At 40.8% G+C, this 17,141-nt stretch overlaps 1 protein-coding gene across 4 annotated transcripts in view; it reads right to left on the bottom strand.

The window, feature by feature from the left end:
- nst (phosphoglucomutase 3-like protein nst) overlaps positions 1-17,141 on the bottom strand; it is a 206,233-nt gene that overhangs the window by 171,094 nt on the left and 17,998 nt on the right. For 2 of the 4 annotated variants that reach the window (XM_072297204.1, XM_072297201.1), the window contains exon 2: positions 912-1,211. The exons of 1 other annotated variant lie outside the window; for it this stretch is intronic. In XM_072297204.1, the coding sequence (XP_072153305.1) occupies positions 912-1,211 (300 nt within the window). The remainder of the gene's footprint in view (positions 1-911; positions 1,212-17,141) is intronic. One more of the 4 variants, XM_072297202.1, reaches the window with a different exon arrangement.

Genomic DNA, 17,141 nt, shown 5'->3' with positions numbered 1-17,141 from the left:
CAGCTTGTAAAAGTTCAACGAGTTTTAACTGTGGAAATAACCAATTTTGTCGTCCGATCAACTCCTGGCAAGTCACTGGCCATAATCTGCCAAAAAGGCCGATTTTAAGCCATTTTTGCCAAATTTGGCAACTTCTTGGTTACAATTTTGTTATGAAATGGTCCAATTCGGATTCAACGCCGAAAATTACATAGGAAACCATGGAATTAATGCTGACCTGTGTTTTTGGAGGCTAAAATTTCTATCCGCCCGGACTCAAAAAGCGTCGTCGCTCCATAAAGCTGTTTACAAAACTGATGATATCTCGCGAACCAAAAGTTTCCCAGCGAGCCATAATATATCGATGAATGCGGAATCGAACGAACTATCGATTAGAAAACTTTTTATTCAGATTTGAAGATAGCTTTTTTGGATATTTGCGGATTTGTAAAATTAGTCGAATTAAAAAATCGAAAAATTGGCAACAATGCATATTAAAATTAATGCGACATTAAATTGATGGTCATTTCCTAAAAGTACGCAATTTTTAGAGAATTTTCGTTAAAACCGCAACTTCATAGCTCAATTTTAACGCCACTTACGGAATTTGCCTGTTCTCAACTTGGCAACGCTGTAGCGCGCGGGAAAAATTGCGGGTGAACTTGCCAACGCCGGAAAAAGGCGTGTCCTGTGATAGGGAGCAACATATCCAACTCCGGGCAAAATCCAAGAGGGGGGGGGGGGTAATATCGCCGATTTTGTATAACCCTCTTTATAGATCCTCTAAACTGCAAATCTAAAATGTTGTTAAAAAAGTCAATTTGCATAATTACATGTTTCATCTACTTTTCTTTGGATTTACAAGAAGTGGACAGTCGTTCTTTAGCTTTTGTCTCTCTACAAGTTCACAGCATGAGGGCAGATTAACATACCGAGTGTCCCAGCCTAGAAAAACAAGACTTTTTGCTTTTAAATTAACTTGATGAGTGGCAATTACTCTTTGAAGAAACTGCTCTAAACTGGCATCAGGCGTGTTCACCATGTCAGTGGCATACGTTTCCCAAGCTCCTTCAAGCATTTCTCCCATTGGATCAACTATCTTGATGCCATTGTCATCTTCCGGATTGTGGGACGCTGTTATCATCACACCAATAGCTTGTCCATTTCGCACTCTTGATCTCAAGGCGGCTATGATACCCACACGGTAAGCAACATGGCCTAAATTTTCAGCTCTGTCAAGCAGATAATTAAGGTTAGTGAAACAAAAAAGTGTCAAACTAATCAGCAAGAAATTTGTGCATGTAACTCGGTAAACTTTTTATCAGAGGGAGGAGAGGAGGATTGGCTTCCCACTTAACTTGTTTTGGTTAAAAGAAAACTCTACTTGATGTCGACCCGGACTACATGCAAGGGGAATTTTTCTTGTTGAATCGTTTTCAAATGGTTTGATAGAAGGTAAACGCTTCTTCAACTCGATAACATTTAAGAAAAATCTGTACCTCAGAGAAAAAAAAATTAATCTGACACTTCTTCTGAAGAAGCGACCATCTATTTTTCTTTAAGTAACATTCCATGGAATTAGTAAAATTACAATTCCCATTTTCAAATACTTAAACCTGTGACCATGAATTTACAGTTTCTACATCTTTTCTTAAATCATGTATTTTGGGCACATTTCAATATCGTCACGTTTAAAAATGAATTGCAAACAGGTAATGCTGATATTGATATTTTTTTATTAAAATTTGAGCCAAACATCTTTGCTTCCTACCTTCAGTCTACATTACGCTTTGTCAGACTAGGACATGACCCAGACACATCCAGGCACAGTTCAAATTCATGTATAGGACCCCGCAAACTCCTCATGGGGATGTGTGCCACATTCGATTTCTACTTTTTTAATTGCATTAAACTTGTACATGGACCAGAAATTGTTGTGTATGGATTGTCAAGACCGGCGGTAAGGAAAACTATTTGAACACCCTATGTATGTGTATGTCTACTCACACTGGAAAATAAAACCGGCGATTTATGGACGTTTTTACAAGGGGCGTCCCTAAACAACTCATTGAGAGATCAAGTCTGTAATTCGGATACTACAGGGTTATCCAAAAGTCACTGACCACCCCTGTAACTTTTTTCCAAATTGAGATAGAAGTTTGAAACTTTGGGAATGTTCCGCGGTCTAAGGTAGCAACTTTTTGGTCCCCCCAAAATTTTGGGGGGCGGCCCCCCTTAAGGGAGGCGGGGGCTAACTTTTTTTTTTCAAATAGCAACCCCCCCTTTGTGATACCTCACTCGAAAGATAATAAAAAAAGAAAATTTTTGGCGCAAACCGCAGGTCAAAGTTCAAAATGGCGAAAATTTGGCATCTCCGTTGTTTATTGACGGATTGGTGTGAAACTCGGAATCCTAGGGTTTTTTGAGATGAGGAAAAGATTCTGGCATTGGTTTTCCAGAAAAGTCAGTCCTTTTCAAAATGGTGGCGATCAAAATGGCGGCCTAGAGTGGGAAGTGGATATTTAGGCTGCATATCGTTGGATTTGCAGGAAACTTGGTTTCTTGGGGTGTTTCGGCACGAGGAGAACGAATCTTTCATTGAATATCTGAAATTTTGACAAATTCCAAAATGGCGGCGGAAAAATGGCGGGAAATCAGTTTTACGGCTCTTTACCAATGGATTAGCATGAAATTATTTGATATTTTAAGAATCTAATGAAAGATTCCTTTTAATCCAGCCAAAAACCGCCAGGATATCGAATTTCATGCTAATCCATTGGTAAAGAGCCGTAAAACTGATTTCCCGCCATTTTTCCGCCGCCATTTTGGAATTTGTCAAAATTTCAGATATTCAATGAAAGATTCGTTCTCCTCGTGCCGAAACACCCCCAGAAACCAAGTTTCCTGCAAATCCAACGATATGCAGCCTAAATATCCACTTCCCACTCTAGGCCGCCATTTTGATCGCCACCATTTTGAAAAGGACTGACTTTTCTGGAAAACCAATGCCAGAATCTTTTTTCTCATCTCAAAAAACCCTAGGATTCCGAGTTTCACACCAATCCGTCAATAAACAACGGAGATGCCAAATTTCCGCCATTTTGAACTTTGACCGGCCGCCATTTTGTCAAAAATGGACATTTTGACCTGCGGTTTGCGCCAAAAATTTTCTTTTTTTATTATCTTTCGAATGAGGTATCACAAAGGAGGGGTTGCCATTTGCAAAAAAAAGTAAGCCCCCGCCCCACTTAAGGGGGGCCGCCCCCCAAAATTTTGGGGGGACCAAAAAGTTGCTACCTTAGACCGCGGAACATTCCCAAAGTTTCAAACTTCTATCTCAATTTGGAAGAGGTTACAGGGGTGGTTAGTGACTTTTGGATAACCCTGTATGATAGATGTTGAAATGCAATTTATGGGAGATTGTAGTCCATACTATTAGCTAACAAACCTCAAAACTTGAGCTTACTCGGTCGAAAACTCACGGAGTTACGGCAATTTTTCGGGGAAGATTTGAAAATAACTCTACAGAATTTTCGAGTATTTTCCTCATTTCGCAAACAATGCTGCTGAGCCGCGCTGCAGATCGCGACGCTGTAGATCATGTGGGCACTGTTCTGGATGCAGGTTTTAACCTCTTAACATATAGTCCAGTAAACGAAGGCGAATAGGGGCCGATTCCGGCCAAAAATTAAAATACGGCCGGATTTAGGCCCAATCGATTCTTCATATGAAAAGGTGTTTTTAGCCAAAAGTCCCCATAAATCCCCTTGGGGGATTTCGCACAGTGGTCCGATGAGGTTGAAAATTGGACATATTTTCAAAAATTCACTGCGGAGCGAGAAATAAACTTGGAGAGCTCATTTTTTTTGAAACTGTAGGTAATTGAGTCTACTTTTCGAATAAACAATAGTTTTAAATGTCAAAGTAATTTAAAGGTGAGTAAAATTGAAGGAAATTGAAAATTGAGAATTATTGACAGTCATTTTCCGTATTTACGTCCTTATGAAGACCCGGATCGAAAAATATCCTTCAGTAAAAGTTGTAGATCGTTCTTTTAGCGTTGATTTGGTATATTACATCATAGATTCATCTTTAAAATTGAGGGAGCAAAAGCCCAAAAACGGAGCGGGTCGACGCGCGGCCGCCTATGTTTTGAATCGTAAACTGGCGATTTTAGGTGGCACATGATGGCAGTGATGGTTAATTCACCTCTGCTCGTCTACTTACGACCAAAATCAATCATTTCCAGTATAAAGGCTTTTTTCTAAAGCGCCATGGTTGCCAGTTTTCGGTTTATTGTTTAACTGTTCAATAATTCGCTCTGGTAGCGATTCATGTAATACCTACTTACGGCTTTTTGGACGACTTTTTAAACCTCCACCCCTTGTGAAGCAACGGTGCAACTACATTTCAATCCCCTTTGGAATCAAGTAATTGCCCTGACCCCCCCCCCCCAACCAATTTTCAAGAAAGTGACAGAGAAAGTGTGAAAAGTGGCGACTTTTTGTTTCTATTCAAAATTATTAGTTTTTCTTAAAGTGGGAGGCTCACTAATACTTGAATTGACCCCCCCCCCCCCTTCGTAAGACCCCGTGAGCCAAACTTACCCCCCCCCCCCCTTTTCAGCAGCTTACGCAAGGTTTTTATTATAGGGTAATGTTGGGTAGGGGCTTGCGCTCTTCAGCGTGTGTAAATGAACTTTTTTTTTCAAATTCATGCGTTTTCTGTAAAGAGTTACTTCACTCACCAAGCACGGGCCCGCCCGCAGACTTTATCGCTGGGCCCACCTCAATACCCTGCAAGGCTATATGAGGGGATTCCATTTCAACATTTCAGGAGGTGACTGGGCCCCTTAGAGCCGTGGGCTCGCCCTCAGTGCGGCCCTTCATTTACGCCACTGCTGTTGAATCATTCAAACTTTGTAAACATAATACAAATCGCCTTTAGTCCTCATTTCTGGAGTTGATACTTGCATTTTTTTTTTTTTTTTTTTTTTTTTTTTTTTTTTTTTTTTTTATTTATTTGCACAATAGAAATTTTGTACAAAAAACACTTTTAGACTTCATATAAGTCTTTTAAAAGCTTGTCTTAATTGTCTAAATAATATTAAACTGATTCTAGATACATTTTATAAAAAGTACTACCTTTACAATATTAAGGAGAAAGAATGAAGACAGATTTACTTCAAAGTAAAAAGGTCTTATTAATTTATCTGTGTAGAATTGGGCGACCGGACTCGGTCCGGTCGATCACGTCCTAAGAGCGTAGAGAGGCACGATGATAAATATTATGAGAATTTTGAGAACCCCTGGATTCCAAGCTCATGGGGCTTGCGACGTTTTAATCGGCGGAGGCATCGGTCCCATTCCAAGAGCGCGAGCGCTTCAGGGTTGGGGTGCCGATGCAACCTGCTCTCATATGCGGTGTACATCTTGGTGATGTAGTCCTCCACAGAATCAATGTCGAGGTCTGCCCGGATATCGACATTCCTCTCGTACCAACGAGCTTTAGCTATGCTTCTCAGAATTTTCATTTGTATTGCTTCTATCTTATCTAAATTTGTTTTGGCTGCACAACCCCACAATTGGCAGCCATAGCTCCAAACAGGCCTCAACATTGACTTGTAGAGGAGTAACTTGATATTTAAAGGTAACCGTGACTTTCGTCCGACGAGCCACTGCATATTAGAGAACTTTAAACGTAGCTGGGCTACTTTCTTTTTAATATGGGTGCCCCACCTGAGCCTGGAATCCAGGTGAAGTCCGAGATATTTGGCAGCTGTGTCGTGTGGAATTATATCGTTCCCTCGGAAAAGTGGAATGTGTTTATAAGGGCGATTTGTAAAAATTACTTCCACCGATTTTGTGGCATTTAACTTTGTTTTATCTCTCAAAGTCCACTTGTTGATTTTATTCAAGTGTTGTTGAGTTGTATGACGTGCCTCTCTATAGCTCTTAGACGAAGCCAACACGAGAGTATCATCGGCGTAAACTCCCAACTTACCCCTCCTCCCGGACTGTGGGATATTCGCTGTAAAGAGAGAGTAAAGAAGGGGGGTCAAGCAGGAACCCTGAGGAACTCCTACTCTAATGGGTCTTAAACCAGAGGTTGAGTTTTCGTAACGAACTCGAAATTGTCTTCCTGTGAGAAAAGAAGACAGGAGCTCCACATGGTTACAAGGGAGCATTGAGAAAAGCTTTCCAATGAGACGCTCGTGCCAGACACGATCGAACGCTTGTGCAACATCAAGAAAAACCGCCACACAATATTCCCCCTTTTCAAGGGCGCCCTCAATGAATTTTGTGATGCGATGTAATTGATCAACTGTCGAATGCTGAGCTCGAAAGCCAAATTGTGCATCGATAATTAAATTATTTTGTTTGACTATTTCATTGAGACGTTTTATGTACAACTTTTCAAACAGTTTTCCCAGAACTGGCAACAAAGAAATTGGCCGGTACGATGCAGATTCTGCAGGCGGTTTATCTGGTTTGAGCAGAGTGATAATTTCTGCCATTTTCCATTGTGTGGGGATGTATTTAAATCGTAGAACAGCATTAAAGATACCGACCAATTTCATTATTGCCTTATTTGGGAGATTTTTTAGAATAAGACCGGAGATTTTATCAAAGCCGGGGGCTTTTTTGGCTTTGATCTTTCCTTTAATCTCCTTTATAATCTCAGAATGAGATATGGATTTGATTTTGACTGGTGGAATTTTCTTGACTTTTTTTGGTTTCAATGCGGACACCTCCCCCTGTCCTTGCGGGTCCGAGTTGGAGCTATCAGCGGAAGATGAGCCTTCTGAATCGGAGTAAGGAAGTTCAATGTTCTCTTGGGGCTGAAAAACAGCCTCGAAATGGTCAGCGAGCACTTCAGCCATTTCTAAATCGCTATTAGCCCGAGTGTTATCTTTTTTACGAATAGGAAATTTCAGTTGCTTGGGGCGTTTTAAGTATTTAGTGGCAGCCCAAAGGGAATAATTTTTATCTGCCATGGGGGAAAGCGAATTGATGAAATTTTCGAATTTTTTGTTTAAAAATTCTTCTGTTCGTTTTTTTACAATTTTATTTAACCTGTTAGAGTGAGAGATGTCGTCTGGATAGTGGGTATTATCTGAAATGCGTTTTGCTTTGCGTTTGTGGAGGTCTTTTGGGATAGAATAAGGCCGAATTTTGTTTGTGGCCACAGGAGTATTAGATATGGCGCATTTTTGTATTTGTTCCACCAACAGCTCCGTCTCTCTGTCGATATCCGCAGGGGAGGCGATTGGAACGTTATTTACAATTAAAGATTCAAGATCAGAACGAAACTGGTCCCAATTTGTCCTTTTAGAACATATGATTGGGGGGCGATCTGCTAAAATGGGATTTGTGAATATGGACATGATAATCTGTGCATGTCCTGCTAGTTTCTTCATTGCGATTGTGTCACAAGAAGTGCGATCGATCAGATTTAAATTTTTGTACACAAAAAAGTCAATCAAATCCGCCTGATGGCCAGGAATAGTAGGGAAGTTTGTAGGTTTTCCGGGTGTGATGAAATTACCCCCGGCTTTGCTTACAGCCTCCAGTAGGGATTCACCTTTTGGGTTTACAATCCTGGATCCCCAACGAGGATTTTTAGCATTCCAATCGCCTCCCACAAGATAAGTGGGACCCAGTTCATCCAGAAAACTGGTATAATCGGCTGTTGAAAGTACATTTTTTGGAGGAGTATAGATTGAGGCGACATTAAAAACGCCGAGTTCAGTGTGAACACTGATAACGGCCGTTTGAAATGCTTGGGATTCAATTACTTTAATGAGATTATGTTGAATGGATTCTTTGATTAGAACGGAAGAGCCGCCTCTGTGTTTGTTTGCTGGATGAAGAGCATTATAAATTTTATATCCTGTAAAATACCTCTTATAATCAGTTCTGGTGAACCAGGTCTCTGACAGGAGGGCTATGTCCACATTGAAATCTCTTAGCGCAACGTTGAATTCCTCAGCCTTTCCCCGAGTCAGGCCACCGCAATTCCATGCCAAAAAGTTTAGTAAATTAATCGAATTTCGAGCAGGGAGATTAGTCATATTGTCAAAATCAATTGCGACATCTTCCAGCTCCGTATGAGTCATGTTAGAAACAGACAAAGAGACATTATTAGTACATAAATTGATATTTACACTCATAAGAAAAAAGATGAAACATTATTTTGCCGGACGTGATTCCAAACGGCTAATTTTTTCATTTAGAAGTTTGATTTGTTCATTTAATGATTGAATGGTAGCGAGAAGCGCATTGATTAAATCAGCGTTGCCGGTAAGACCGGGTGACGCAGAATTGTTTGACGAATTGCCTGATAGTGCTTGCGAAAAAGACTTATCAAGCGCCTTTGGTTTTGAGGCAGGGCGGGGTTTATCTTTTCCAAGATTAGGGAAATTTTTGCCATCATTTTGAGGGGGGGATTTCTTTGCTTTTAATTGTTTTTTTCGGGCTGCTTGAATTTCTTTAGCGAAAGGACAACCCCTGTAACTAGCGGGATGCCCGATCGTGCCACAATTTACACATTTAGGATTCTGGATCCTTCCGGGAGTGGGACAGTTTGCCGTCAGGTGTTTCCCTGAGCACTTACAGCAGCGGGGGAATTTTTGGCAGTAGTTACTGGTATGTGCCCACCCACAGCAGCGTTTGCAAATAGGGACGACCGAAGGGTCGACTTTAACTGGCTCTATCCGTACTACAGTGTGTGCAATACCTTTAATTGCAAAGATCCGCTCAGTAGATTCCGAGTGGTCAAAGTCCAGTTGATGCACTGGAATTTTTACCAGTTCATACTCTGGTATTTCCTTAACAGGGGTCTGAGTTGCCGTAGCAACTTGAGTTTGCTCGGCGGGGGTGGATGCAGCTGGTGTAGGTGGCGGTTTTGCCTTAGGTTTAATGACACGTTTTCGCATACATACTGCAGACTTAATTTTAAAGTCTTTTGCAAGTAAATCTTGCACAATTTCCTCCTCAGAAATTGAAGGGGGAAGCCCTTTGCACAATACCTTGATATTCCTCGTGTTTTTATTTGAGTGGGAGTACCACTGCACACTCTGCGCTGAGAGCGCCTCGGTTATTAGACGATACGCGTCATCCGTGGAAGGGTTAACCTTCCAGACTTCGTTATTCAAAAACTTCATAGAATATTCTTCCGTAGGGGAAGCTACTTTTAAAAGAGTTTTAATCTTATCATAAGTTTTAATCCCTAAGACCTTGATGGGAGGGGGAGGTAGTATCTTAAGCTTAGATTTATTGCTAGAACTTTTAATATCACTAGACTTATCCTTAGAAGTAGAAGCGTCCGAGGGTGCGGGGGCGTCCTTGTCTCTAGAGTTGGTTTGCTTACGCTTCTTCTTGAGCTGCTTACGGTAAGTGAGTCGTTTTTCCCTGAATTCAGGGTCCGGGAGGTCATCTTCCGTGACAGACACATCATCAGTGAGGCTAGGCTCCTCTTCGTGGGTGTCCATCTCAATCGATTCTAGCGATGCGAATTTATTTCCTGTAGGAATCGGGGGTGGGGTAGGTGCAATTTGAACCTTACGGCCTGTGGGGGTCGGGGAGTTCTTTCCCTCGGGACCTTGGAACTGCGTAATTTTAAGCTGTTCCTGTGCATTACGCTGAGGTTTGGTCTTGGTTGATTTGAGTTCATTTATTTCGGCCTGCATAGCTTTGCTATCACTTTGTAGCTTATTCATGAGGGCCTGTTGCTCTTGAATAAAATTTTTTGAGAGGATATTCTCATCTTGAAGTGATTTAACAACAGCAATCGACTGTAGAATAAATGATTTTGCCGTTTCAGTTAGTGAGGGGTCCTCCTTAACTTTTTCCGGTTCTGTGGTTATAATTGCTTCCGCTACTTTTTTGATTTCTTCTTCCTCCTTCGTAATTGAACTGCAATCGTCGTTAATTACCGGCGCCGTATTTGTGGGTCGTGGAGGAGATCTGGCTATTCTTGATTTCCTCTGAAAAGGATCAGAGTTTTCTGAACTCATTTTTGAGCTACTTGGCAGCAGCTTGTTTCCAGAGAAAGCTGCGTTTCTGGCGGTCAAATTTAGAAGTTTCCCTTTATTAAGACACTTGTGGCATCCGAGAAAAACATTGTTCACGTAATAGCACTGTATCCCGTGTTTACATACCTCCGCTGGTACGGACTGCATGAATGTTTATTGTTTATAGGTGGACTTGGCCCACTCGCACTTGCACTTAGTCGCGAGATTCGCGCCGCGTACTGAATAGACACTCGCGAGTTCACATGTTTTGATTTTTCTCAATACTGGCTGACGAAACTTTTTCTCACGGAGCGCGCACCGAATCGTGTCCGCCTCGTATGAGATATCAACGACGACTGGGTGATACTTGCATATGGTTGTTCATTGACGCGTGTTAATTAAATGTTGGATAAAAATAATCTTCTGTTCTCCATATGCCCTAGAAGAGCTGGATACACAAATGCGACCGCCATTTTCACAATTTTACAGATTTCTTCAAGTGACTTTGCAAACATGCAAAAAATCTGCCTCCGGTTTTTGGGGAAACATTTTCATAAAAAATCAAGAGCAATTATTGGTTTCCTAGATGTCTGGTTTCTTGTTCCATATGTGAGCATATAATTCAGCTGAATCGCTCGATATGGCTTAAGACTCTTCATTTTTATTTTCCACTAATTTTTCACCTGGCTTGGTAAGCATGAAAAAAATGAAAGTTTTGTTATTTCTAAAAAGCCCATATTTATAAGACATTAACATAAGTACTCTATGGACATCAAGAGACTATAGTAAATATATTGCTGGGCAGGTTGTTACTGGAATCAAGGTCGCAAACACGATTTTATCGGCTTTGCAGCGATTTTCGTTAAATATTTTTAATAATTTGGTAACTAGGCAAAAATTGGGCCCTCAATTTTCAAAGAATTTTTAATGTTGAAAAAGAAGCTTTTAAAATTATCTGGTAATGGTCGTTTGGTACCATCTAAGAGGCAACAGAAATAAACACATTATTTTATCTTCGAATTTTCAGCGATTTTCTATTGCCTCTTGCTATTGCCTCTGAAGTGGTACAAAACGATTATCATCATTTTATTCTACTAAAATATGGTCTCTAAAAATTTGAGGCCAAATTTTTCAGTCTCACCCGCTCAAAAAGAAAAAAAAATTATGCGGAATTTGCTTTAAAAAAATCTTTAAGACCCCTATCCTTTACCCCTATCCTTCTACCCTACTAGGCTCTCCTCGGAGCTATGAAAATATCCCTTGATAAAATAATTCTTACACCCTCCTTATCTACCATGAAAAGAGTCTAAAATTTTAAGTTCCAATTTTCACGTGCTTGCCAATTCACTGCGAAAAATTTGTAAAAAATGGAAAATAGTGTTATTGCCTGTGCAACTTGTCCGTCGGACGGACAAAAACACAAAAAAAGCACATCTTAAAGATTTTGTACTCTATTCTGCATACAATGCCATTGCTTAAGTCGATGATATTCCAAGAAATTTTTCTGAGTTGGATTCAAGAGAGGACAAGAAAGAATGGTATCAGGCAGTGAATCGGGAGTTAGAATCAATTAACAAAAAGAAAGTCTGGACTGAGGTGCCAAAACCCAGTAATGCCGAGATCATTGATACAAAATAGGTCTTTACATACAAACCTCATGCAGAAGAAAAATACAAAAGTCGTTCAGTAGCTCGGAGTTTTGCTCAGAAAGACAGTTTTTGCTATGAAGAAATATATTCTCCTGTTGCTAGAATGGCTACCATACGAACCCTTTCAGCCGTAGGAAACCAGTATGGTTATGAATTTGCTCAATTAGATGTAAAAACTGCCTTCATGAACGGAAAATTGAATGAAAATGTGTACATTTATCCCCCTGAAGGTGTAAAATGTAAGAGTGGATTTTTATTAAAATTGAATAAGGCATTATATGGACTAAGGCAATCAGCAAAGGTCTGGAATTCAGAGTTCAATGAGTTTATAATGAAACTAGGTTTTATCCAATCTGAAAACGATTTCTGTTTATACACAAAAAAATGTGGGGAAGGATTGATTTTTATTTTGATTTTTGTTGATGACATAATTATAAGTGCTTCTCGCCATGAACTAATTGACGGATATAAATCTGAGCTAGTCAAGAAATTTGATATTGTAGATATAGGAACATTGAAACATTTTCTCGGATTAGAAATCGAGATTGATCCTAAACAGTAAAAAATCAAATTGAGTCAAAAAGAGTATATCTAAAAGGTGTTGGAAAAATATAATATGTTGGAATGTAAACCAATTTCTACTAATAGATGCACAATTGAAACTAGATTTATCAGCCCGACCAGAATCCAATGTTATTGTAAAAGAGGTGAGGGAAATGGTAGAATGTATTATGTATTTCATGTTGGGAACACGTCCGGATTTAAGTTTTGCCATAAATTATTTTAGTAGATTTCAAGGTAAAGCTACGCATGAACTTTTGGTTTATTTAAAACGAGTTCTGAGATATTTAGGGGAAACAATGAACCTGGAATTAATTTATCGAAATCATGGTAAAGACCAGGTACTTGATTGCTTCGTGGACTCTGACTAGGGGGAGATATAAATGATAGACAATCTGTTTCAGGAAACCTACTTCAAGTATTTTGGAACACAGTGTCTTGGAGGAGTACGAGATAACAAAATTGTGTTGCCCTATCGAATACTGAGGCTGAATTAATATCCCTTTGCAGTTCGATCCAGGAAGGGATTTGGTTGGAAAAACTGTTGGCAGATTTTCAAATCAGAGTCAACTCAGTTAGAGTGCATGAAGACAATCAAGGGTGTATAAATATTATTAAGCACCCTTCAAATAATAAACGAGTCAAACATATGGACATAAAATATAACTATATTTCAGATTTATGGAAGAAAGGAAGAATTTCTCTTGAGTCCGTTGAGAGTAAAAATCAGTTAGCTGATATTTTAACCAAAGACCTACCCAGGGTACATTTTTGTTTTTTGAGAGAGAAACTAGACTTAGTATAATTAAAGCGTAAACATTAAGTGGGGGTGTCATGAAATATGGCAACAACTGATAAGTGTTGAACGACCTTTCTATGTTAAATGTTTACTCTTCAATATTGACGAATGCACCTCGCCTGCGAGCGTTGACCGAGGACAATTACCTGTATATAAGTATCTGTTTGGTGAATAAAGTTTGCTAGTATGAAAAGCCGATTTTACTGGCGTTATTCTCTGTGTGCCGTCCTTTTCCCCCCTTCTCCCGCCAATACATCATGACAACCAGTTAAAACCTGGACTCAGAACAGTGCCCACATGATCTCTTCACATGATACACAGCGTCGCGATCTGCAGCGCGGCTCAGGAACAGTTCGCGAAATGAAAAATTACTCGAAAATCCTACTTTTATTTTCAACTCTTCCTCAAAAAAAAAAAAGCTAAAACTCGGTGAATTTTCAACCGAATAGGTTCAAATTTAGAGTTTTCATGGCTAATTGTATGAAATGTATGAACTACAACCTCTCGTAAACCGCATTTCGATATCTATCATAGTTTTCGATTGACACACTTGGTCTCAGTTGTTTCGGTACACCCCTGGTATGAATACAATTCCTGCTGGTCGCCTCGTTTTACAACAATATTACAGTTTTTTACTGCAAGATTATTATCCCGATTGAAAAATTGCCTGCACATTTACTACTGGAAGAAAACTTACAGTAGAGGTACAATACATTACTAAAAATTCTTAACTTCACAGTAAATCGACCATTCAGAGACATTTTTGCTGTATTCCCCCCCCCCCCCCTTGATGAATGAATCATTGAATCTGAGTTAAGTCATTTGTAGGTGTTAGAATTGAGTAGGGGGAAAACAGGAATTTGAGTGCAGTAAATTATCCAACAGCGTTGCACGATGGTGCAGAACAATATGAATTAAATTACAGTGTTGTATGGTAATTATTGTTCAATGTGGCAACGCTGTAAAATGAAAGTATTGCATGTAACCCCTTCAATATACGGGTTATGCAATGGTGTAATGTAGTCCCTTCAATACGCAGGTTATGCAATGGTGTATTCTTCAAAATGGTTACAACGTTGCCGGACAGTGCACATAATAAATGATTTATTTATGGGTGAAATCTTGCAACATCGAATTTTACAGCGTTGCCAGATGGTGCAAGAAATTGGTTACTTTTTCGATACAATGTTGCCAGATTGTGCAGAAAATTCGGATTTTCGGACTTGTAAAATGTATTAGTTTCACAAGACCGTACTTCACAGTATGGGCGTGGTATCAGATACTGGATAGTAGGGTCTGATTCGAGAAATTGAAAAATTTTTGAAAAATTACCCTCGTCCGATCCGCCGCGGACGGATGCGATTCTTTTCCATTATCGAAGATCGGAAAACTGTACGGACCGAATTTTGATGCGACTTTTTGTTTTCGAGATTTCGGACTTGTAAAATTTTCGGCTTCGAAAGACCGTATCTTACAGTATGGGACTGGTATCGGAGACTGGAGATTAGGGTCTGATGCGGGAATTTCCATTTTCAGTAGTGTGCGCTTGGAGATGCGAATGGGAACCTTGTGTTTTGCGATGAGCGACTGGGATTGGATATTGCAATGTTCAGTTTGATGAATCAAAAATTTTTAATTTTTTTTTTGTGGATATTTACTGTTACAGTTTAAAACAGTTCGCGTTGCATACTATTTATACGAAATCCTTACTATCGATCCAACTATTGTGACTCGCGTCCAGACCCAACCATTTGACAAAGGCCTGGTTTTTCTTGCGACGCAGAATTTTCTCCACCAGGAACGTATCCTTATAGTTGGTGGGTTGGAGTTCTTCGCGGTAGAATTTTCCTTTGATGATCGTATCGTGCGCGTCCTTCAGATCGTACGTGATCGGAACGGTCGGATTGACGCTGACAAACTTGAAAATTTCCGTGCTCCAATTCGGTGTGTATCCTTTCTCGAACATGGCTTCGAGTCTCGAGATCCGGACGTGATCACCGACATTCAGTTTTCGTCTAGCCAGACGTCTCTTTTCAATTTTACTCAGCGGCGGTCCACGAAGCTTTTGCAGGATCATCGGTACATCATTTTCAGTGACATCGATTGGTTTCATCCCGATGGTGCGATGAACGCTCCCGTTATATTCACGGATGAGTTTCGGTAATAGATCTACCCACTTAAACGATCCTTGCGCGCTAAACTCTTTCCACATCTTAGTTTTGAGCGTTCGGTTGAATCGCTCCACAATAGAGGCTTTGGTTGTCGAGTACGAGCTGTACTTACATATTCATCTTGTGACGCTTCATCAATGCTTGACATTTGGAGTTGTAGAATTCCGAGCCCATATCGACTTGTAAATGTTTCGGTGACTTTCCGGCTGCTTTGAGAACGCGTTGCAGAGCATAAGTGACATCCGTGCCCGTTTTCTATTTGAGCGGTTCGGCCCACGCCTTTTTCGAGCACGCGTCGATGACGGTGAGGAGATATCTGTATCCTTTGTTGACCGAGGCGTACGGTTGCATCTCGACGAGATCGGCTTGCCGTAAATCGAACAATCCGAGAATCCGTACTTTACGACGCGGATAGTTTCGTCGTGCAGGTTTATGTAGCTCCTCGACGATCCCACGTTTTACTGCCGACATGATAATTACCGTCAACGTCGTCGTCGTCCGCTCTCTCGATTCAAATGCTGTTTCGTTGCTACTATTTTAACCAGACGATTGTAAGATTGGTGAAGTTGGAAGATACGCTCCAGACAGTGTTGACCTAATTTCATAGCTTCCTTCCACTTCCGTTTGGACCATTGTTTGTTCACCGCATCCTCATCGCTTTCGGGATCTTGCACTTGACGAATCCGTTTGTTCGATACGATATGATTTCCGTCGGATTCCAGTGAGAATCCGTCATCTTTTGGCCCGCGGCGTAATTTCGATCGGCCAAAACCGTCGGTGTGACCCATCGCAACACTATTTTCCTTTCGTTCGATTCACAATCTCTAATTGACTGATCCGATTTTCCAGTCGTGATAATTTCGTCTCGAGTCGTTGCATAATACTTTTGTATTCTTCCATTTTCTCCATACAAAGCTGTGCTAAATTCATAGCTTCCGTCCACCTCGAGTCTGTCCATTGTTTGTTCACAGCGTCGGTATCCTCTTCGGGATCTTGCAGTTGTCGGATCCGTTTGTTGGATACGAGATAATTCCCGTCGGGATCCAGTAAGAAACCGTCACCTTTGAGACCTTGCTTCGTGTTGCGAACGTAAGTCCCTTTCGATCTTCCAAACCGGTCGGTGTGACTCATATTTGTGCGAAACCTATATTTAGTGGATGTAATCCTCGCTAAGCTCTTCGACGATACTCAGAATTGCACGATCATGATCGGTGTGACCAGCTTGTTTCGAAGCTATAAGTAGAACGAGACGTTGGACCAATTCGTTCGGATCGTCCCAATAGACGAGTTCCCGTTTCGCACGGTGAATTTTGATACCGGAGCCTTTCGTCAATTTTTTACGCGATGACTTCCTCGTTGACCTCGGAGTCGATGTAGCGAACAAAGGTTTGATGAGATCGCGGTATTTTTGACTGCGGTTCGAGTTGGGTCTACCGTGTGGATGATGATCCCTCCGATGCGCATTGGTGAGCGTAACTACTCGTTGGATTTTAGCACGATCATCTGCTGTGTAATTACGCGGATGTTTCTTAAGAAGGAGCTCCAAGAACCCGGGTATCGGTTCGAACACCACATCGCCACCGTCCAAGATTAGTCGTCCGTCCGAATCGAAAGTAATGGTTCGGTTTCCGATAAGAAAGTTTCCGTTGATCGCTTTCCGCACACCATACGCGGGATCGGATTGTTTCGGATGTTTTTCCAGATCGTCCAAGTAGAACTGTACGTTCGGGGCAGTGATCGTGTCTCGAGAATCGACGTCGTCTTCAGTGCGACCCGTTGTTTGTTCTTTATCCGTTGCGTCTTGGAACGATTCATCATCGTCATCATCATCATCATCATCATCATCCTCCTCCTCCTCCTCGTTTGAGTCGTTAACATCATCATCTTTGTTCATATTTTTCGGTGATCCGAACGAAGCTAATAAACTATCGACAAACGTTGTTCCATCTTACGTTTCCGATTTTGAA

Source organism: Bemisia tabaci, chromosome 2 (assembly GCF_918797505.1).
Source record: "Bemisia tabaci chromosome 2, PGI_BMITA_v3".
Taxonomy (NCBI): domain Eukaryota; kingdom Metazoa; phylum Arthropoda; class Insecta; order Hemiptera; family Aleyrodidae; genus Bemisia; species Bemisia tabaci.
The sequence above is the reverse complement of the archived record's forward strand: the minus strand, read 5'-3'. Positions and strand labels throughout refer to the sequence as shown.